At 38.0% G+C, this 22356-nt stretch overlaps 2 protein-coding genes across 5 annotated transcripts in view; one reads left to right on the top strand and one right to left on the bottom strand.

The window, feature by feature from the left end:
* The window catches only part of PCID2 (PCI domain containing 2), a 34760-nt gene extending 29649 nt beyond the window's left edge, over positions 1 to 5111 (top strand). For 2 of the 4 annotated variants that reach the window (XM_049867343.1, XM_049867344.1), the window contains 4 exons: positions 365 to 438; positions 598 to 723; positions 1612 to 1735; positions 2343 to 2874. In XM_049867343.1, coding sequence (XP_049723300.1) covers positions 365 to 438; positions 598 to 723; positions 1612 to 1735; positions 2343 to 2432 — 414 coding nt within the window. In that variant the 3' untranslated portion in view covers positions 2433 to 2874. Of the gene's footprint in view, positions 1 to 364; positions 439 to 597; positions 724 to 1611; positions 1736 to 2342; positions 2875 to 2957 lie in introns of those variants that run through there. The other 2 variants (XR_007515067.1, XM_049867342.1) reach the window with 2 other exon arrangements.
* Positions 5112 to 5254: 143 nt separating this feature from the next.
* Positions 5255 to 22356, bottom strand: part of PROZ (protein Z, vitamin K dependent plasma glycoprotein) — a 31769-nt gene continuing 14667 nt past the window's right edge. The window contains exons 5-8 of the mRNA XM_049867341.1: positions 19862 to 19993; positions 19201 to 19286; positions 7765 to 7882; positions 5255 to 6890 (exon numbers count right to left, since the gene is read on the bottom strand). Coding sequence (XP_049723298.1) covers positions 6382 to 6890; positions 7765 to 7882; positions 19201 to 19286; positions 19862 to 19993 — 845 coding nt within the window. The 3' untranslated portion in view covers positions 5255 to 6381. The remainder of the gene's footprint in view (positions 6891 to 7764; positions 7883 to 19200; positions 19287 to 19861; positions 19994 to 22356) is intronic.

Raw genomic sequence — 22356 nt, 5'->3', positions numbered from 1 at the left:
ACACTCAGATTTAAATGTTCTAACTGATTCTCAATCTTACAGTTATGCTACGATTTCCCCAGCTATCACCCCTCCTGTTATTTGTATAAATGATAGGAGACGTGAGGCCCAGAGAAAATAGGGTCATGGTCACATGCATTTGAACGACAAAGCTGGACTTGTGTGGGTTTTCTGATTTCTGACTAGTGTTCTTTTGGGATACGGTGATGTTTTTAATCCTTGTTCAGATACTTGAGGAGAATTTCTAAAAAAAACACAAGTTGCATTTTGTCTTACATTTAATTCCTTGATAAGAATTTTATTGAAAAAAATTCTGTTTAAAGTGGAAACGTTTTTATTTTGAAAAATTCACTTTTGGTCTTAGGGTCACATGCCAACTATTGAACTTTTGAAAAAATATCATCTTATGCAGTTTGCTGAAGTCACCAAAGCTGTAAGGTAGAGTGTTTTATCTTTATCACGTGGAATCTTTTAAAATATAAAATTAAAAGAAATTTCTCTAATCTTGTGTAAGAAATAATTGCTTTTTGCTGATATCTTTTTCTGGGATTGTGTTTTACGATTGTTCTTGCCTCTCTTTCCCTCTGTCAACCCCAGTGAAGGCAACCTCTTACTGCTGAACGAAGCTCTGAGCAAACATGAGACGTTTTTCATTCGTTGTGGCATTTTCCTTATTCTTGAAAAGCTGAAGATCATCACCTACAGAAACCTTTTTAAAAAAGTGTGAGCAAAGTGTTTTCTTTTTAACTAATTAATGCTACACTCTTCGTGTACCTCATACAGTAGGGCTGTCAAGTTATGAAAAATGTTACAGTAAAAGGGATATGTATTCTTTGGAGACAAGGATGGTAATCTTCCCTTTAATCGTGTGGAGTAAAATTAAACTTCCCAAGCCTTCCCATCACCTCCTAATTGCCTCAGTGTTGAGACAGACGATTAAACAAATGCTCTGTCTACAGTTTTGGGACAGACGGTTTACTTTTTTGATACAACACAAGGTTATATGTGGTAAGAGGATATTGTAACAAATATTTTTTTATGTTGGCCCTAAGAATCAAATACTTCACATTTTATCAGAGAGTGTAAGACTGAGTGCTCAGCTTCTTTATTTATGACCAACTAAAGCTTGCCCCATCATGCCTATCTGTCAGAAAGTTAAATCTTCATACGCTCGTTCCTTTTAATTCCGGAAGTTTACTGAGACCTAGTTCCCTATGTTAATTAACCCTCAAACAAAATCAGGCTTTTTTTTATCTATGAGTAGTAGCATATAAAAAATTGTAATGACAATATTTTATTGACTAAAAAGTACTGTCCATTGTAAGATACATCCTGATTTCAGAGATACTAAAATGTGAAAAAATACACACCTTAGATTCAATGAAATCTTCAGTAAATATAAAAATATATATTTGTAGTGTGGCTTCTTGAAATTGAAAAGTCAAAATTATATTTAATAGCCTTTATTTTTAGAATGTACCTATGGATCTAACAGGTAAGAAAATGTTTATTAAGAGGTGTTTTGTTTTGTTTTCCCCTGTACCTTTTTTTGGCCATTGAAGTACTCTATCTTATTAATTAGTAAAACAGACTTCTCTTTTCTTCTTTCAGGTATTTGTTACTCAAAACACACCAGTTGTCTCTTGATGCTTTTCTAGTTGCCTTGAAATTCATGCAAGTAGAAGACGTGGATATTGATGAAGTCCAGTGTATTTTGGCTAATCTCATATATATGGTATATGATCTCCCTGTTTTAATTTAAACAGCTATTCGCAATAGAATTTGATCTAGAATTTGAGTCTTTAATGTAAGGATATTAAAATTACTAAAAGGTCCTTTGCTTTTGTGAAGATATTTTCTAATACAGCTAATTTTTTCTCCAGGAAATACCATAAGATTCAAAAAACTTTATAGAGAGTGGGTACGTGTATGTAATATATATTTCTATGTTTTCTGTCATATATATGTATTCATTGTCATCCCATTGCATTAAATTGCACTATTACTGGAGAGATACCCCTGGGTGGTGCAAACAGTAAGCAGTTGGTCACTAACTGAAAGGTTGGAGGTTCGAGTCCACCCAGAGGCACCTCTGAAGAAAGCCCAAGCAGTCTACTTCTGAAAAAAAGCAGCCATTGAAAACCCTATGGAGCACAGTCCTACTCAGACACATACAGGGCCACCATGAATTGAATCAGCCTGACAACAACTAGTTTGGTTTTTTGTTGTTTTTTTTTTTTTAAATGCTTTTGCTAAGGGACTAGTTAATTAAATCACTCAGCATCTTTGGTGAGCTCAAATCTGGAAATAAAGCCAATTCTACTTTTTTTTTCCTCCTACAGGGTCACATTAAAGGCTACATATCACATCAGCATCAGAAGCTGGTTGTGAGCAAGCAAAATCCGTTCCCCCCACTGTCTACAGTTTGTTGACTGTACAACTGTGAAGATGGAAGGAGCATTTCGTTACTTGTGTTTCTAATGAGGCTGCCGAAGTCAGCACTGACAGCATCAGTCATGTTACTCACGGAAGCTTTTCAAGGCCCCCCTTTCAGGGATGGTGAGACCAAGTTTGCCAGCATGCACGTACAGATAAATTGAAGTGTTCGTTTATCATTCACAACTAATGTTAACCTCGCAAAAGCCTAGAACTCCTTTTTCAGAAAATGAGAACACCTTACTTGGCTCTGAAGCATTCTTGAAGTTTTTGCAAAGGAGGCTTTGTCTTTAAGGCAGCTACCCAGTTTTCTTTTTGTAAATGTTATTCATAAAGACTTTGTAATTTTTTGTAACTCTTTCTATAAAAAGACTTTCTGAATTTATACGATGGCATATTTTTTATTATATCTTCCAGGCTACATCTATTTTTAAATATTAAAAAGGTTTCTTTTTAAAAGTGGAATTTAATTTTATTTAATATTTCCAGGTTTTATAGCCTATTATTTTCATCTTTTTCAGGGTATGCATATTTCCTCTCTTCATGAAAAAATTGCTAATGAAGAAAACTTGCTAAGAAACTGTCTTAGCTCATCTTTGTAAAGTCATCAAATTTGAAAGCAGCTCTTTGTGCAGAGGAATCATTCTATAAATTTTGAATTCCCTTTTATTCTGCAGTAGCTACATAGCTGAAGACTTCCATTTGTGTACCTGGCGCCTCTGTCAGGTTCCTCCTGCTGTATAACAAACCACTCCACAACTTGGTGGCCTCAAGTAACACACTCATTAATTTTGCTCATAAATCTGCAGTTTGTTAGGGCTCAGTGAGGACAGTTTGTCTCTGCTTCGTGTGGCATCATTTGGGGCGACCGTGCTGGGGGCTCGATGGTCCACTTCCAGGATGGCACACTCGTGTGGCAGGCACGTTGGTGCTGCAGTCCAGGGTCTGCAGTTCCACTTTACGTGGGCCTCTCCAAAGGCTCCTTGGGCTTTGTTATGGCGTGGTAGCTGGGTTCCAAGAGTGAGTATCCCAAAAGAAGCAGGTGGAAGCTATGTCAGCATTGATGACCTAGTCTCCTTAGTTGTGTAGTGTAAGTTCTGCTTTAGTCACATCCAGATTCAAGCTGGGAGAACATAAACTCCACTTCTAAACTCTGAACGTAGAATAACGTAGCAGATTTCCTGCAGGTGAATCCTTGTTGGCCTCTAGGGCTGTTTCTCTGCCCACTCGGCAGCAAGGTAAACCGAGCCACCAGATTCCATAACAGAAAAGTGTGGCCACTGGGGCAGCCGCAGACGATTGCACGCTGGCAAGACCAGCTCCGGGGCGTGCGCAATATTTCTGTATGTGTTCTGTAGTAGGTTTATCTCCACTGGGCCACTCTTCTCTAACAGCATCACCTGTGGAAATCTGATCTTTCCACCGCTCAGCAGAAGACCTCAACCATCCTTCAACATCCAGTTAAAGTTTTGTTTTTATTAGTAATTTGAATATTTGAATTTCTATAACCATGAATTTCATACATCTGGTTTTAATAGTAGAAAGCTGAGGTTTGTCAACATTTTCAGGCAATTTATTGAATAGTGACAGTTTAAGGCAATATATGTTTACAGTTAGCAATAAATTCACTTGCGTATATATACTGTTTGTATAAAAGCCTGTGTGCAGAGTGGCCTAGGTCAAGTACAGGAGCATACACAAAGACATTTAACATTGTGTTTGTTTATCACAGACATCAAATAATCGGCGTTAATCTCTGCCCAAGTGTAAAGTAGTTTGGCCCCTCTAAAATGTCACCAAAGCTAAGCTAGCTCCCATACCTTGAGTTTTATTGTTTTGTTTATCTCAAGTGCTTTCTGACCATTTTATTAAACTTCATATGCGAAGAGAGCAGTTCTTTTCATTTTGAATGTCCATGTCTCAGCGGGCATTTCAAGCCTTTAGCCTTCTCTGTAATAGTCGTTGTTTCATAGAGCCCGTAGTTACCGTAATGAAATTCTTCACTTGCTTTACTTCTCCTTATGCTGTGTTTGTAATACTTTTCAAATAGGTTTTCTACTCTACCTTAGCAGATTCATATTTGAAATGCAAATTAATACCATAAACAAGATTGCTTGTATTTCTGCAGCATTATTTATGTAAATATTGCAATGCATGTTTTTTCTTTTTTAAATCATTAGTTGGCATTTAAGTGGCGTCCCTGGGTGGTACAGATGGTTAACACGCTTGACTGCTAACAGAAGGGTTGGAGATTTGAGTCCACGCAGAGGTGCCTCAGAAGAAAAGCCTGTTTGTACACTTCCAAAGAATCAGCCGTTTAAAAACTCTGCAGCACAGCCCTACTCTGACACGCGGTAGAATTTAAGCTAATGGCCCAGTTACCTTATGGTAGTTTGAAAATAATGCAACTGAATTTCAGTGAGACTTCTAAATTCACCTTAGCTCCCCAGTGCTCTCCCCGTTAGTCTGAGTTAGATTAGCATTGCCAATTCTTTTAGAGTAGACCAATTCATGTGCAGATTGCCTCCCCCCCTCCGCCTGAAAAAAAGAAAAAAAGTTTAATTCTGGGATTAAAGCAGAACACCAGAAAATAAAACAGATACTTAGCATGTTTAAGAATAGTTAAGACTTAGAAATCTGAATTATTGTCAACTCAAAAGAATATTTAAATCAGCCTACATTTTTAGTCCCTTAAAAATAAAGCCCTTTTTGCTCTTCAGCAAGTCTCTTCTACAGAAAGAGATCCCAGGCAGGCCACCTTCACCAAGGATTGTGTGTCTGAAGTTAGAGACTTTCTACTTGGTTTCCCGTTTTCTCTCCCGCCTTGTGCCATGGAGTACACGGAGCCATAAGCCTGTAAAAAGCTCTTTTATTGTACTTAAACCACTGAGCCAGAAACTATATACACTCAGTTGAGCAATTTTGCTACTCACTTTGATTAACTTAAAAAACCGTTACATCATTCCTACCCGTTTGCTCTCGCTTTTCATTCTCAGTACAAATTAAAACCCCCACTTAGAGTTCTTACGGTCACCAGGGAAGCACAATGTTTTGTTCTGGACTCTATCTTTTCTATTCTTGATTCAAACTGCAGTCTTCACAATGACAATAGATTATTATTCAACAAATGTGCTAAATAGGGTTGTAGCTTTCACTTAGCCCTACTTGGTAGATACTGTAGGTATTCCCATGTAGAGATGAAAAAACTGAGGCAAAAAGTAACTGTTTCAGAGTCACAGAGCTAGTTCAGGAGCAGAGCTGAGAGATGCAAGCTTTCAGACCCCGAATCAGCGGCCGCCTTGGAGTCTGTGAGTTTCCTTCGGTCAGCAAGTACATTTCCTGGTACACAAGCCTTTTTTAAAGGCCGAAAGTTTTCTGCCTGCTCAGTCTCTCTACGCTTCCCAATCCTTTTCTCTAAAATGCTTCTATACAATATTCCCTTTTAGTATTATCTTTATCCTTGCTTGTAAATCCTCTTCTAGTTAACTTCTTCCAACATGTAGCAACGATCTTACTCCCACTGGCAATAGGTAAACCCAACAGAATTATAAGGTTACTGCATAACTGATCAGCAGTTCTTACAAGCTTCCATATTAAAGACATACACTTATTTATAGTATGTTTATTATTAGAGTATGTTCATTGACTCATTAGCATCATAAAGCATTAGATTTGAAAACGATAATTTTAGAAAACTGGGTTTTATTACTAATGTATTAATATGTGTTTTCTCTTTTAAGCTCTCTCTTTAGATTAAAAAAATTATAGGAAGATCACAACACTTAGTAATGATCTAGCAAGCAGTAACTCTGGTAGTTCGTATGCTGACTAGGCTTTTCTGAAGCTGTAATATCCTTACAGTTGTTTTAAAAATTTCAGTTTATCCCCGTGGTTGCAGTTAAAATTTGGAATTCTACCACATATCTTACTCTGTTTAGCTGACTTTTAATTATTCATTATTTGTCTAAACCAGAGTGAGTATCTTGATATCCTGGTGAAAAGAAACACCTGTCTATACTCTTCTGTATGTGACGAGTCCATAATCCCTGTCAAAAACCAAGTGCCTTTGTGTTCTCTTGTGACAGTGCTTCCCTCCACCCACTGCCCGGCCCCCAAGTCACTCTTCTCACAGTACATTCTTGTTGTGACTGTCACATTAAGTACTTCTTCACATTCCTCACTGTCCAAACGTGTGACTGGCAACTTCACTAGTGAGTCGCCTAATTCAGTCCCATTGACTGTCCAGCCGCTGACAAGGCCCGCTTTGCGGGGAATGAGAACGTGTTCCGCAAAGTCCTTCTCAGGCATGCAGATGGGGAGCCCGTTGCAGAGGCACTGAACGGGTTCCTCCAGCTCTAACAGTGACAAGTTATTTTCCCCAGTGTCCTCGTTGTACCTCATGTGCACATGAATTTTCTTAACCGTCAGTGGGTCGTTACTCATTTTACTGAAATCTGAAATAATGAACAATTACCAGTTTTTAAAGTGGTTTTCAGGGTTGAAATAATTAGAAACTAATTTCTCAGGGAACCATGTTACTAGACAGAGGCTTAGTATGATAACAAGAATAAAGTATTTCAACTAATTTCCATGACCTCTCCTCACATTGTCTCAAAGAAAAAAACAACAACAAATTCAGTTCTGTAGTTTTTTTTTTGGAGGGGTGGAGAGAAGTGGGGAGAATACAATGGAGTTGAGTGAAGTGGTCAGAAAGTAGGAAGAAATGAAAAACTTCAAGTAAATCATGATTATGCTATTTAGAAGTAGGCTTTTAGGCTGACTTTTTTTTTTATTGAAAATTGATGAGTAAAAGTGTATTTTAAGCTTCTTCAGAGCCATAAGCTAGCATTCACGTGGTATTTGATAGGACACTTTCACAGGTCACTATGTAACCATTATAACCTCCCTATAGAAATCATTGCCCAGTTTTTAATAGATAAGAAAACAGGCACAGGTAAGCCAGACAATAAGCCCAGGGACATGGCCCAAATTCACATATGGTAGAGAATTTGAACCCAACTTTTATGACTTGCAGCTACTTACCTATCTCTTCCACCACAACTGCTCTGTTTCAGTGTCAAATGAGGTAATATTTTTATAGGTTGTGATTTCTTACACTAAATATTAGTTAACATTTACCTGCTTACTCTGCCCAGACATTCTGCTAGGTGTTTTATGTATATGTTCTGATTGTATAATGAGTATCTCAGTATTACTGAAGCTGATTTCAGTCTGTCTTGCGTTAGGAAGCTTTTAAATTTTCATTCTTACACAGGAAAATTTTCATTTCCAAAGTGATCTTATTAAAATTCATGATAAAATACTTACACGTTGTCACGCTGATGTTTCTGTGCATGAGTGAACATTTCGCTGTTGTCAGTACAAAATCTTCCTGTATTATAACACCACCACAGAAGTCTTTTCCTTTGGAATCTGTTAATTTTACCTTTAAAAGTCAAAACAGACAATTGCTAGCGATAGTGTGCAGGATTAGGAGGCCATACAGTGTAGCAGTTAAAAATACCTGCTCTGGAGACAGATGACTGATGTTTAAATTTGCTTCAACAAGCCACAACGTAGGCTTTTGTTTGCTCAGCCATAAGATGTAGCTGATCCTTTCCCTTCAGGCTGAGGTGGAGTAACAGATCAGATCTACCTTCCCACTTAAAACAATTAAAAATCTACAAAATATACCAACCAACAGTTTTTAAAATACTAAACATCAGGCAACAAAGGACAGTGATCTCTGAGAGATGAGTGCCTCATTTTACTGCCTTAAGAGAGTTTCTGTCCCACAAGGAAGGAAGGAAGAGATAACCTGGGCAAAAGCCAGCATGCACTCCTTGAATTGAGGAGATAGAGCTGAGAGCCCAGGAAGACCAAAGTGGCTAGAGTCTGCAAGACAGAGTACTGGAAAGGAGAGAACTGCGTAGAGAAAGAACTCTGGAGATCCTAAATAGGCCTCCCTTTTCAGCAGAGTAGCCACTAGCGTGTGCATGTGAGGGAGCTGCTAAGGTCAGGGAAAGAACCACCCAAAGTATTAGCAGGAGAACTCATAGGGCTGGGGTAGTGTCTGTTTCCCCAGCTGCACTGGGAAACCTCATGGTTCATGGGACATTGAGTCGAACACATAGAAAAGTCTTGCTTCAGTAATTAGGGAATAATTATCCTGAGATTGAGTACTGCTCTGGCCCTACTTAGCTAATGAATCTTGTATCTCAAAGGATCAAACTATTTCCACTTTCTTAACTGCATCTCAGAACAAAATTAAAAAATATAGAATATAAAAATATCCACCACCTGACAAGACAAAATTCACAATGTTTGGCAAAAATTTAAAGATAAATAGGCATGCAAAGAAGCAGGAAAATGTGACCCATAATGAGAAAACTCTATTAAAACACCCAGAATTGACAGAAATGTTAGAATTAGCAGATAAGAACAATAAAACCATTGTAATTGAATTACATTCAAAAAGTTAAGTGGAGATGAAGATATTAAAAAATCCAAATTAAAATTCTAGCGATGAAAACTATTAAAAATACACTAAATGGGATTAATAGATTAGACACTGCAAAAGAAAAGATTAGTAACACTGAAGACATGGTAATAGAAACTATTCAAAATGAAACACAGAAATAGATTTAAAAATACACAAACCATCACTGAGCTATGGAACTTAAATGGCTTAATGTGTGATTGGAGTTACCAAAGCAGGTGGGCGAACAAGAGAAATATTTGGAAAACTAACAGCTAAAATTTTTCCAAATTTGATAAAAACTATAAGCCCACAGATCCAAGGATCTCAACAAATCCTAAGCACAAGAAACGCAAAGAAAACTACAGAAAGACACATCATAATTAAATTGCTCAAATCCGGTGGTAAAGAGAAAATTTCAAGGACAACTGGGGGTGGGGGGAGGGGGGACACGTACAGTGGAAAAAAATGCAGTGATGACAGTGGATTTCTTTTTGAAAACATGGTAAGCAAGAAGATGATGAGATGACATGTTTAAAGCACTGAAAGGAATAACCTGTCAACCTAGAATTCTATACCCAGATAAAATATCTTTCAAAGATGAAGGTGAAGTGTAAAGACTTTTTCAGAAATACGATGCTGAAAAACTTCATCAGCAGCAGTGTTGCACCATAAGAAATAGTAAAGGAAGTCCTTCAGGCAGTAGGAAACTGACACCGGATGGAAGTATGGTACACAAAGGAATTAGGAGCACTGGAAATGGTAGCTGCATTCCATTAAACATATAACTACTGTTTATATGCAAGATTTTTTTCTATTTATACCTTTTATTAAGATAACTTGTTAAAAATAATAAAAATGTGGTGTAGGGTTTGTAACATATATGGAAGTAAAATGTTTGACAATAGCACAAGGTCAGTAGGGGCCAAATGGGAGTATACTGTTATGAGGTTTTTCTACTGTGGTGAGGGAGTATAATGTAAGTTACAAGTAGAGTAGACGGTGATAAGGGTGTATACTATAAACCCTAAAGCAACCATTAAACAAAACAGAATTATAGCTAATAAGCCAATAAAGGAGAAAAAATGATTAATCCAACAGAAGGCAGAAAAGGAAAAGAACAGATAAGAAAAATAGAAAACAAATAGCAAGGTGGTAAATGTAAATCTAACCATATCAATAATAACAATAAAGAATCTAAATGCCCTAATTAAAAGGCAGAGATTTGTCAAATTGGATGACAATGCAAGACCAATTATACACTGCCTATAAAACAGTTATAAAACATGCATTTAAATATAAAAATATAAGTAGATTGAGTGGAAGTTTGAAAAAAAAGATATACCATGCTAACATTGATCAGAAGAAAGCTGAATTGTCTATATTAATACCAGACAAAGCAGGTCTCATAGCAAAGAATACTACCAGGAATGTAATACAGAGAATATAAGAGGTTATTATGAGGATTAAATGAAATGAAGCATGTACCCACATAGCCCAGGTTCTAGCTCAAGAAATGTTAATTATTTTACTTTTACCTAGTCTAATAAAATGGAAAAATGCCTAGAAGAGTATAAAAAAGTTTTTCAAAAAATTTTAGCCTCAGCAACACGTTTCCTGAATAAACTGAACGCTTCGAAGGCCAGTGTAGCAGGGGTAGGGGTTTGAGGACCATGGTTTCAGGGGACACCTAGGTCAATTGGTGTAATAAAATCTCTTAAGAAAACATTCTGCATCCCACTTTGGAGAGTGGTGTCTGGGGTCTTAAACCCTAGCAAGTGGCCATCTAAGATGCATCAGTTGGTCTCAACCCACCTGGAACAAAGGAGAATGAAGAACAACAAAGACACAAGGTAATTATGAGCCCAAGAGACAGAAAGGGCCACATAAACCTGAGACTACATCAGCGTGAGACCAGAAGAACTAGATGGTGCCCAGCTACAACCGATGACTGCCCTGACAGGGAACACAACAGAGAATCCCTGAGAAAGCAGGAAAACAGTGGGATGCAGACCTCAAATTTTCATAAAAAGACCAGACTTAATCTTAGAAGGACCCCAGAGGTCATGGTCCCCAGACCTTCTCTTAGCCCAAGACAGGAACCATTCCCAAAGCCAACTCTTCAGACAGGGATTGGACTGGACTATGGGGTAGAAAACGATACTGGTGAGGAGTGAGCTTCTTGGATCAAGTAGACACTTAAGACTGTGGGCAGCCCCTGTCTGGAAGGGAGATGAGAGGGCAGAGGGGGTCAGAAGCTGGCTGAATGGACACGAAAATATAGTGGAGCAAAGGAGTGTGCTGTCTCATTAGGGGGACAACAATTAGGGGTATATACCCCAAAACCCAGTGCCGTAGAGTCGATTCTGACTCAATATATATATATATAAAAAAAAATATAGCAAGGTGTATATAAATTTTTGTATGAGAGACTGACTTGATTTGTAAACTTTCACGTAAAGCAAAATAAAAATTAAAAAAAAAATTCAGCCTCATTTTTTGAAACTTTTTTTTAAGTGTTTATTAATAATTGTTGCCATTTACTGACTAACAAGTTAGGTACATTATCTTTAATTTCTACACATCTTTAATCCTCACTACAACTCTGAAGCATATTATTATCCTTGTTTTATAGGTGCATAAAACCAAGTTTGAGGAAAGATAGCATTTGTAGCATTAGTCTTCTAGAGTTTTAGTAAAATGCAATGCAACTGACTGACCAATTTCTTAATTAGAATGTAAGAAAAAATAACTTCTAAAAGTAATTTTCAACTCTATGTATTACTAATTCTCTTTTTCAGAGTTTTATTGGAAAATGTTGTTGTTAAGTGCAGTCGAGTCAGTTGTTAAGTGCAGTAGAGTCAGTTCTGACTCACAGCAACCTGTGTACAACAGAATGAAACACTGCTAGGTCCTGTGCCATCCTCACAATCGTTATGCTTCAACCCATCTTTGCAGCTACTGTGTCAATCCATCTTGTTTAGCTTCTTCCTCTTTTCGCTGACCCTCTACTTTGCCAAGCACGATGTCCTTCTCCAGGGACTGATCCTTCCTGATAACATGTCCAAATTATGTGAGACGAAGTCTTGACATCCTCGCTTCTCGGGAGCATTCTGGTTATACTTCTTCCAAGACAGATTTGTTCATTATTCTGACAGTCAATATTCTTTACCAACACCATAATTCAAAGGCATCAATTCTTCCGCCTTCCTTCTTCATTGCCCAGCTTTCACACGCATATGAGGCATTTGAAAATACATGGCTTGGGCCAGGCACACCTTAGTCCTTTAAGTGACTCCTTTGCTTTTTAACACTTTAAAGAGGTCTTTTATAGGACATTTGCCCAGTGAAATGTGTCTTTTGATTTCTTGACTATTGCTTCCAAGGGCGTTGATTGTGGATCCAAGTAAAATGAAATCCTTGACAACTGCAATATTTTCTCCACTTATCATGATGTTGCTTATTGGTCCAGATGTGAGGATTTTTGTTTTCTTTATGTTGAGGTGTAATCCATACTGAAGGCTGTGATCTTTGATCTTCATCAGTGAGTGCTTTGCGTCCTCTTCACTTTCAGCAAGCAAGATTGTGTCATCTGCATATCACAAAGCTGAAACTGAAATCAGCAATCCTGATGCTGGGTTCTTCTTCATTATAGTCCAGCTTCTTGGATTATTTGCTCATTATATAAATTGAATAAGTATGGTGAAAGGATACAACTTTGATGCACATCTTTCCTGACTTTAAATCACACAGTATCCCCTTGTTCTGTTTGAATGACTGCCTCTTGGTCTAAGTACAGGCTCCTCATGAGCACAATTAAGTGTTCTGGAATTTCCATTCTTTGCAGTGTTATCCATAGTTTGTTCTGCTCCACCAGTCAAATGCCTTTTCATAGTCAAGAAGACACAGGTAAACATCTTTCTGGTATTCTCTGCTTTCAGCCAAGATCCATCCGACATCAGCAATGATATCCTTTGTTCCATGTCCGCTTCTGAATCCAGCATGACTTCCTGGCGGTTCCCTGTCAGTGTACTGCTGCAACTACTTTTGAATGATTTTCAGCAAAATTATACCCTTGTGTGTGATATTAATGATATCGTTCAATGATTTCTGCATTCTGTTGGATCCTCTTAGTATTGGAAACTTAGTGGAAAATACTGTATATTAATTCAGTTAACTTCAGAACTGTTTATAGCACTACAATAAAAATTTAATAGTATTTAGCTTTCCTAAGTCAATGTTCCTCCAAATATACTTAATTTGTTTTTAGAGAATCCTCATTTCATAGGTTATAGCCCTTATTCTCATTGATATTAATATTTCTTCTGTCAATTAAAATGGCAGCTAATACTCCCTTGAGTAGATATGGAAACCGACGAGAAGATGTAACCAGTAGAGTTAGACCACCAACATCATTTGTTGTGGACATCATTAAATGTGCCCATCGAGCCATTTGTCCATCTATTCCATCCGTATTCTGAGGTTTGCCTAAGTTCACCGATGGGACAGAAAATGATAAAAAGAGTGGAAATATTATTATTCCATGGGCCTTAGAAAACTTAAGGAGGAAAAGCAATATTAGATAGAGAAAAAATTAACTAATTAAGCTGATAATGAAATTATTCTGTCATTTTGTCCCTTCCTTTCCATCATTTTATCTACTATACCTTCACTCAATGGACTCAAACATAGCAACGATTGTGAGGTTGGCACAGGGCCAGGCAGCATTCGTTCCGTCATATGTAGGGTCGCTATGAATCAGAACTGACTATTGCACATAATAACAACAATCTTCATTCAGTTCCTTTTCATTTCTAGTTTGGATTATTACAATAGTCTTTGAGGTATGTTCTCTTCTCCACCCAATTGTCCACATTGCTGCCAGGAAAAGCCTTCAATGCAGACAATGTTTGAAGTGGCTTTCATCCCCCCTCATTTAACAATCCTATGACCTAGGAACTTGTGGCAGACTGCTAAGTGTGTCCCCAAATCCATTTCCTTTTCTTCCATTGCAACAGAGTCTTTAGGTGGATATATGAATGTCTAGCTAGAGACTTTCTCGGCCTCCCTTGCAGCTAAGTTAGGCCACGTGAATAAATTCTTAGCAATGGACTGTGAACAGAGATGATATGTACAACTTCCTTTTCACTTGCCTAAACAAAACTGGTTTCCCTGTACTTCTCTCACTTTTTTTCTGCAGACTAGAACAGGGGCATGGCAGTGACCCAGCTTCAGTCGTGCTAATGAAGACAAGACCCTAGGTAATGGAAGAGCAGCAAAATAAAGCAGAGCTGCCCTTTAAGCTTGTACCAGCTGACTGAGAATCTGTTTTATTTAAGCCATGTTGTGTCTTTGTTTCACACATGTAGCCTCTACCCTAACTAATTTAATACTATCATTTCCTTTATTTTACAGATGAAGAAACTGAGACAAAGACACTAAATGATTTTTCCAAGGATCCAAGGTCACATAGCTAATAAGTAACAGAGTTGGGACTTTAATCCAGTAGCTTGCTCTTAGCCACTGCATTGTAACGTGAGAGCACTTTTTTTCTGAAGAAACAAGGATTCACAGATTCCAAAACATAACAAAACCCAAGATAGGCAAATAAAAAGAACTTTGCACCTAGTCATAGAGTGTAGCAAAATGGAGGAATTCCAAATACAAAGAGAAGATATTAAAAGCATCCAGAAAAGACATATCGCCTATGAAGGAATAGTAATTAGACTGACAATCAACTTCTCCACAGCAACTATGGAAGTTCTAAGACATTGAAATAATATCTTCAAGAGCTAGTAGGAAAAGTATCAGTTTAGAACTGTAGGCTTAGAAAAACTGTTTTGTAAGAATCAGGGTGAAATGTGGAATAAAGGCATTTTCACCAAAATAAAAACTTAAAGGATGTATGACTCACAGACCTTCATTACAGGAACTTCTGAAGCTGTTTTCCACTATGGTAGTCATAGCCACATGTGGTTACTGAGCGTTTGAAATGTAACTGGTTCAAACTGAGATGCACTGTAAGTGTAAAATACACACGAGAGTTTGAAGATATGCTATGAAAGGAAAAGAATATAGAAATCTCTAATTTTTTATTCCCCCATGTGTCTGTCAGTTTGTTGTACTGGGGGGGCTTGTGTGTTGCTGTGATGCTAGAAGCTATGCCACCAGTGTTCAAATTCCAGCAGGGTCACTCATGGTGAACAGGTTTCAACTGAGCTTCCAGATGAAGACAGACTGGGAAGAAGGGCCTGGTGGTCTACTTTCTGAAACAAATTAGCCAGTGAAAACCTTATGAATAGCAATGGAACATTGTCTGATATAGTGCCAGAAGATGAGCCCCTCAGTGTGGACATTGTCTGATATAGTGCCAGGAGATGAGCCCCTCAGTATGGAAAGCACTCAAAAGACAACTGGGGAAGAGCTGCCTCCTCAAAGTAGAGTCGACCTTAATGACACAGATAGAGTCAAACTTTTGGGACCTTCATTTGCTAATGTGGAATGACCCAAAATAAAAAGAAACAGCTGCAAACATCCGTTAATAATCAGAACGTATAATGTAGCAAGTACAAATTTAGGAAAATTGGAAATTGTCAAAAATGAAACGGAACACATAAACATCGATATCCTAGGCATTAGTGAACTGAAATGGACTGGTATTGGCCGCTCTGAATCAGACAATCATACGGTCTACTATGCTGCGAATGATAAATTGAAGAGGAATGGTGTTGCATTCATTGTCAAAAAGAATATTTCAAGATTTATTCTCAAGTACAATGCTGTCAGTGATAGGATAATATCCATACGCCTACAAGGAACACCAGATAATACTACTATTATTCAAATTTACCCACCAACCACGAAGGCGAAAGATGAAGAAATAGAAGACTTTTACCAACTTCTGCAGTCTGAAATTGATCTAATGTGCAATCAGGATGCATTGATAATTACTGGTGGTTGGAATGCGAAATTTGGAAACAAAGAAGAAAGATTGGGAGTTGGAAAATAAGGCCTTGGTGATAGAAATGATGCTGGAGATCACATGATAGAATTTTGCAAGACCAGTGACTTCTCCATTGCAAATATCTTTTTTTGGCCAACACAAATGGCAACTATACACATGGATCTCACCAGATGGAATACACAGGAATGAAATCAACTACATCTGTGGACAGAGACGATGGAAAAGCTCAATATCTTCAGTCAGAACGAGGCCAGAAGCTGACTATGGAACAGATGAATCGCTCATTTCCAGCTTCAAGCTGAAGAAAACTAGAACAAGTCTACGAGAGCCAAAGTATGACCTTGAGTATATCCCACCTGAATTTACAGACCATCTCAAGAATAGATTTTACACACTGAACATTAATGACCCAAGGCCAGAAGAGTTGTGGAATGACATCAAGGACATCTTAAGTGAAGAAAGCAAAAGATGGTAAAAAGACAGGAAAGAAAGAAAACACCAAAATGGATCTCAGAAGAGACTCTGAAACTCACTCTTTAACATTGAGTAGCTAAAGCAAAAGGAAAAAACGATGAAATAAAAGAGCTGAAGAGAAGATTTCAAAGGACAGCATGAGGAGACAAAGTATTATAACGACATGTGCAAAGACCTGTACTTAGAAAACCAAAAGGGAAGAACATTCTTGGCGTTTCTCAAGCTGAAAGAACTGAAAAAAAAAGAAATTCAAGCCTCGAATTGCAATAGTGAAGAATTCTGTGGGCAAAAAACTGAACAATGCAGGAAGCATCAAAGGAAGATAAAAGGGATGCAAAGAGTTAGTGTACCAAAAAGAATTGACTGATGTTCAATTATTTCAGGAGGTAGCATATGATCAAGAACTGATGGTCCTGAAGGAAGAAGTTCAAGCTGCACTGAAAGCACTGGTGAAAAATAAGTTTCCAAGAATTGATGGAATAGCATTTGAGGTGTTTTAACAAATGGATGCAGTGCTGAAAGTGCTCACTCACCTATGTGAGAAATTTGGAAGACAGCTACCTGGCCAACCGACTGGAAGAGTTACATATTTGTGCCCATTCCAAAGAAAGGCGATCCAACAAAATGTGAAAATAATCCAACAATATTATTATTATCACGCTTGAGTAAAGTTTTCCTGAAGATCATTCAAAAGCAGTTGCAGCAGTACATTGACAGGGAACTGTCAGAAGATGACATGGAACCAGGGATATCATTGCTGATGTCAGATGGATCTTGGCTGAAAGCAGAGAATACCAGAAGGATGTTTACCTGTGTCTTATTGCCTATGCAAAGGCATGTGACTACGTGGATCATAATGAATTATGGACAACATTGTGAAGAACGGGAATTCCAGAACACTTAATCGTGCTCATGAGGAACCTGTACTTAGACCAAGAGGCAGTTGTTTGAAGAGAATAAGGGGATGCTGTGTGGTTTAAAGACAGGAAAAGCGTGTGTCAGGGTTGTATCCTTTCATCATACTTATTCAATCTGTATGCTGAGCAAATAATCCGAGAAGCTGGACTATATGAAGAAGAATGGGGCATCAGGATTGGAGGAAGACTCATTAACAACCTGTGTTATGCAGATGACACACACAACCTTGCTTGCTGAAACTGAAGTGGACTTGAAGCACTTACTGATGAAGATCAAAGACCACAGCCTTCAGTATGGATTACACCTCAACATAAAGAAAACAAAAATCCTCACAACTGGACCAATAAGCAACATCACCATAGCTGGAGAAGAGATTGAAGTTCTCAAGGATTTCATTTTACTTGGATCCGCAATCAACACCAGTAGTCGAGAAATCAAATGACCCATTGCTTTGGGCAAATCTGCTGCAAAGAAAAGACCTCTTTAAAGTGTTAAAAAGCAAAGACGTCACTTTAAGATGCGACTGACCCAAGTCATGGTGTTTGCAACCGCCTTGTATGCATGGGCAACGAATAAAGAAGATAGAAGGATTGATGCCTTTGAATTATGGTGTTGGTGAAGGATATTGAATATACCGTGGACTGTAAGAAGAATGAACAAATCTGTCTTGGAAGAAGTGCAGCCAGAAGGTTCCTCAGAAGCGAGGGTGACGAGACTTTGTCTCACATACTTTGGGGATATGTTATCAGGAAGGCCCAATCCCTGGAGAAGGATATCATGCTTGGTAAAGAAGAGGGTCAGCGAAAAAGAGGAAGACCTTCGACAAGATGGATTGACACAGTGGCTGCAGCAATGGGCTCAAGCATAACAAGGATCATGAGGATGGCGCAGGACTGGGCAGTGTTTCCTTCTGTTGTAGGTGGGGGCGCTATGAGTCAGAACTGACTTGACTGCACCTAATAACAACAATTTTTTGTTTTCATTATATGTTGAAATAATGACATTTGTATATACTGGTTTAAATGAAATATATTATCAAAATTAATTTCATCTGTTTTTACTTTTATTTGTGTGGTCTAAAATATTTTAAATTACATATGTGGCTTGCATTATATTTTTGTTGGACATGCCTCTTCTAAAGGATTTATTTCAGCAGAAGAAAATGATCAGAGGAGGCCTGAGGTGCAAGGAAAATGGAAAACATGGGAAAATCTAAACCAATATTGATGGCATAAGGCCATAATAATAATATCTATTTTATGGAGTTTAAAAAAAAAAAGAATAAAATGCCAAATAAAATAGCAGGTGAGCCTAGAGTGAAGTACTTGAAATTATTTAGGAGACTGGTAAAAATACCAATTATATAGTGCTACATTATGTATTTAAAAATTTTACAAGTAATCACAAAATAGAAATAGTGCTTAACTTTTAAATCAGTCAAATGAGAAAAGAGGAAAATAACAAAAATGAATGCCAAAGAGAAAATCGAGTGAACAAGACAATGGAGATGGAATTCAATCCAATTCGTTGGAGAGGAAAACCTTAACAGCTGGGCCTTCTGCCTCCCAGATGGCGGCACAGCGGTGCCACCTCAGAGTGGCTTACAATCTGAAGTGCTAATTTGAGCCAATGCCTTCAAGATGTTTATATTCTAAGAAAAACGGTATTGGTAACAGTTTTTGAAGTACAAAAGAAAGGTCCTAGGGGGCTGTAAATGTTATAATTTTTGGAGCAAACAGTGAAGATAGCTGAAGTTGTGAATTCAGTATTAGAAAGTGCTTTGAAAATGTGAAAATTTAGTTCACCTAAATCATGACGTCTGTTTCACTTAGTCATTACATTTTTATTTGGCAAAGGAAGTAGAAAGAACAAGTAAGGTGATATTTGTAACAGAAAATTAAAACACATTTAAAAAGTGTTTTTCTGTTACCTGCCATGGGATGTTTTGAAGATCCTGATTGCTTTTCTTTAGTTCCACGATGCATTCAGGCTTCAGGATCCCACATGCACACTTCTCTTCATTTGTGTCGACAAAATGAGGAAAAAAATCAGTACCTTCCAAGTCAAACAGTAGGTTCTTTTCATGTGCTAACTATTGAAGTCATTTCTTAGTGCTGATTAGTTTGTGATAATTCATGCATACATAAAGCGTAGTGAAATTACCTACTATAGGTTACTCACCACGGGTACTTAAGAATTAACTCAGAAAATATAATTTGGGCCTCATCACAAAAGCAGCACTTTTTTGGCACTCTTATTGCTCTGGAGCTGTGGTGGTGCAGTGGCTAAGAGCTTGGCTGCTGACCAAAAGGTCAGCAGTTCGAATCCACCAGCCACTCCTTGGAACCCTATGGGGCAGTTCTACTTCATCCTACAGGGCCACTATGAGTCAGAATCAACTCGATTGCAACAGGTTTGGTTTTTGGTTTTATCACTGCTCTTAATACGGTGTCAAGGATTACAGGATAAATTATAGCTACTCTTCCTTACGAAAAGAAGAGGTGGCCTGTGAGATTTTCCTACAGAAAAAGTATGGGATATGAGTTCACAGTTGCAGGAATGAGAGTACTTCTTCTCATTTGAGAACTTACCGTTTGGAACGCACGACTTGCCATCTGCACCCAGTTTATAACCCTTAGCACAACTGCACGTATAGGACTCCTGTCCTGGATGGCAAAAATGTTGACATCCGTCAGTCCTCTCTGGGTGACATTCATTTTTAGCTGAGAAGGAAAAATCATATTACGAAAATGCTAATATGGAAAAACAGTCTTTTTTATAATCTCTTTGCACATTTGGGTTCTGGTTTTTCAGTCCAAATGTTCTCATTCTTTTCCAATTGTTGGTTCTTCATACAAACATTTCACACATTTTTATATTTCAGGAATCAAAAGTTTAGAGAGTGACAACCTTTTTTATTTGCCCTTAGAAAATTTAACTTGGTCTCAGATATATTTCCTGTCTTGGGATCTACCACCAGTTTTTTCCCAAAAGCTGAAAATTGGTTATTCCTTTCTTTCTGTGACACAGCAGTCACAGGGTCATTGAACTGGAAGTAGCTTTGAGAAGCCATTTTGTAAGCCTTTTGACTATAACCGTTTAGTGGACATGATTGGCTGATCATTTATTTCTTGACTTCGGTTAGGTATCAGTTCGGTGTTTTACTATCCTGGCAGTCAAGGAATTCTTCCTAACGTCAGTTTAGTCTGTGTATACCCAGGAGAAAACTGTTGGGAATGTCTCTAATGTATCAATGAAAAGAAAATAGGTTAGAAAGAACAGCCCTGCTGAGCACTGCTGGCTTCTGGTAACCATTTCACCTGAAATCTCACGTGGAAAGAGCCGTTTATACTGTGTTTACCCAACGGAACACAGGGACAGATGCTCCCTAAGGTTACCTAGTCCCTTTGAGGTTTAATTGGAAACCTCTGGTGTTCTGCTCATCTGCTGGAGTTCACATATTCTAAGAATTTGCTTTGCTTTCAGTCGTCTTTGTTTTCTTCCTTGAGCGAATATTAAAAGTTTCCAATCACGTTAATTATCAAAATAACCTGCTTGGGGTAGACAGATGTGTTCCTGAGGAACTGAAGGCTGGTTTAAATGAGTCATGACTTGAGTCCTTAGCACAGTGGACAAAAGCTGTTTAAAGATGGCCCTGGGAGAAGACGATCGCCTTGTGCCCTTCCATACTGCTGCATGCATTTTTATATCCTGAAAGAGCAGAATTGTCCTGTATGGTTTCCAAAGAGCAGCTGGTAGATTGAAACTGCTGACCTTTTGGTTACCAGCCTGAGCTCTTAACCACCTCGCCACCAGGACTTCATAAATATGGATCACTTTTCCTGTGTTCTGGATGATGATAGCTAACATATAATGCTAACATACAACATAACTTCAGTGGAGATAACATCTTACCCATGGGCTTCATTCAAAAGTCAGCATGTAAGGTGAAAGTTGCACAAAGCCTGTTAGGTTACCTATAATGTACAGTAGACATGGTTTTGTGTACATACATCCATTGGTATGTAGAAAGTATATCATGGTATGCAATATATAATACGCAATGAATCTGCAAATATAATTCTACTCTTTTTTTAATCTACATAAAATAAAATGTCTACAGTTGTATCACCTAATTTACATGCTTGCTTAATAAGACTCCACTTTAGGTGCTGGGCACCATCTAGATAAAGGTTTTACTGCATTATTTCACTTGAAGGCTCACAACAGCCCAATCAGGCAGGAATTGTCACCCCCATTTCACAGACAAGGAAATCAAGACTTGAAGAGGTTTGGCAGCATTCCTAGGTCACACAGCTGAGACAGAGGAACCAGGATTCAGTACCTGACCACCTAGTCCCAGAGCTTGATTTTGACCACTGTAGGACACTGGATGGTCCCCGTGGCCCCAGGAAGCCCGGCTTTAGTCCCTGGAAATATCCTGTAAGAGCTGCTTTCACAATCCTCCTTTTTCAGTAAGTTTGGCCAAAACAGATTACTTATTCATCCACTTATAGTGAAAAAGAGCAACATTTTATGTGTTCACAGACTACAAAGAGAAGATGGTCAGTTTTCTATAAACCAGGAAATACAGAGAGAACAGAATATTTACTCATTAGGATTCTGTCTGAAGTTGTATTAAGAAGATAGCTATTAATTAAGAAGGTTTAGGCTCTCATTATAACTATCAATTTGTACAAATGATTAAGAATCTCATTCTCTACTAAGGAATTCAGGATTCCAAGTGGACAGTGTTGTTCTTGGGTGCTGTCTAGTCAATTCTGTTTCATAGTGACCTCATGTGACAGAGTAGAGCTGCTCGGTAGGGTTTTTTTGGCTATAATCTTTACGGAAGCAGATCTCCTGGTCTTTCTCTTGTGGAGAAACGGCCAACCTTTAGGTTAGTAGCCAAATGCCTAACTACTCTGCCACCAGGGCTCCTTAAGGGGACGCTGTGCTGTGAAATTCAAGCATTTTTCTCTTACTGATTGGCACTAGCTGCCAAATAACTTTGAAATCTTAGAAAAATATTATTTTAATTGACTTAAAAAAAAAGTGATCCTTAAAATTAGACTTTTAATAATTT

The sequence above is a fragment of the Elephas maximus genome, chromosome 23 (genome assembly GCF_024166365.1).
Source record: "Elephas maximus indicus isolate mEleMax1 chromosome 23, mEleMax1 primary haplotype, whole genome shotgun sequence".
NCBI classification, from domain to species: domain Eukaryota; kingdom Metazoa; phylum Chordata; class Mammalia; order Proboscidea; family Elephantidae; genus Elephas; species Elephas maximus.
This window is presented reverse-complemented; position numbering and strand designations above follow the sequence as displayed.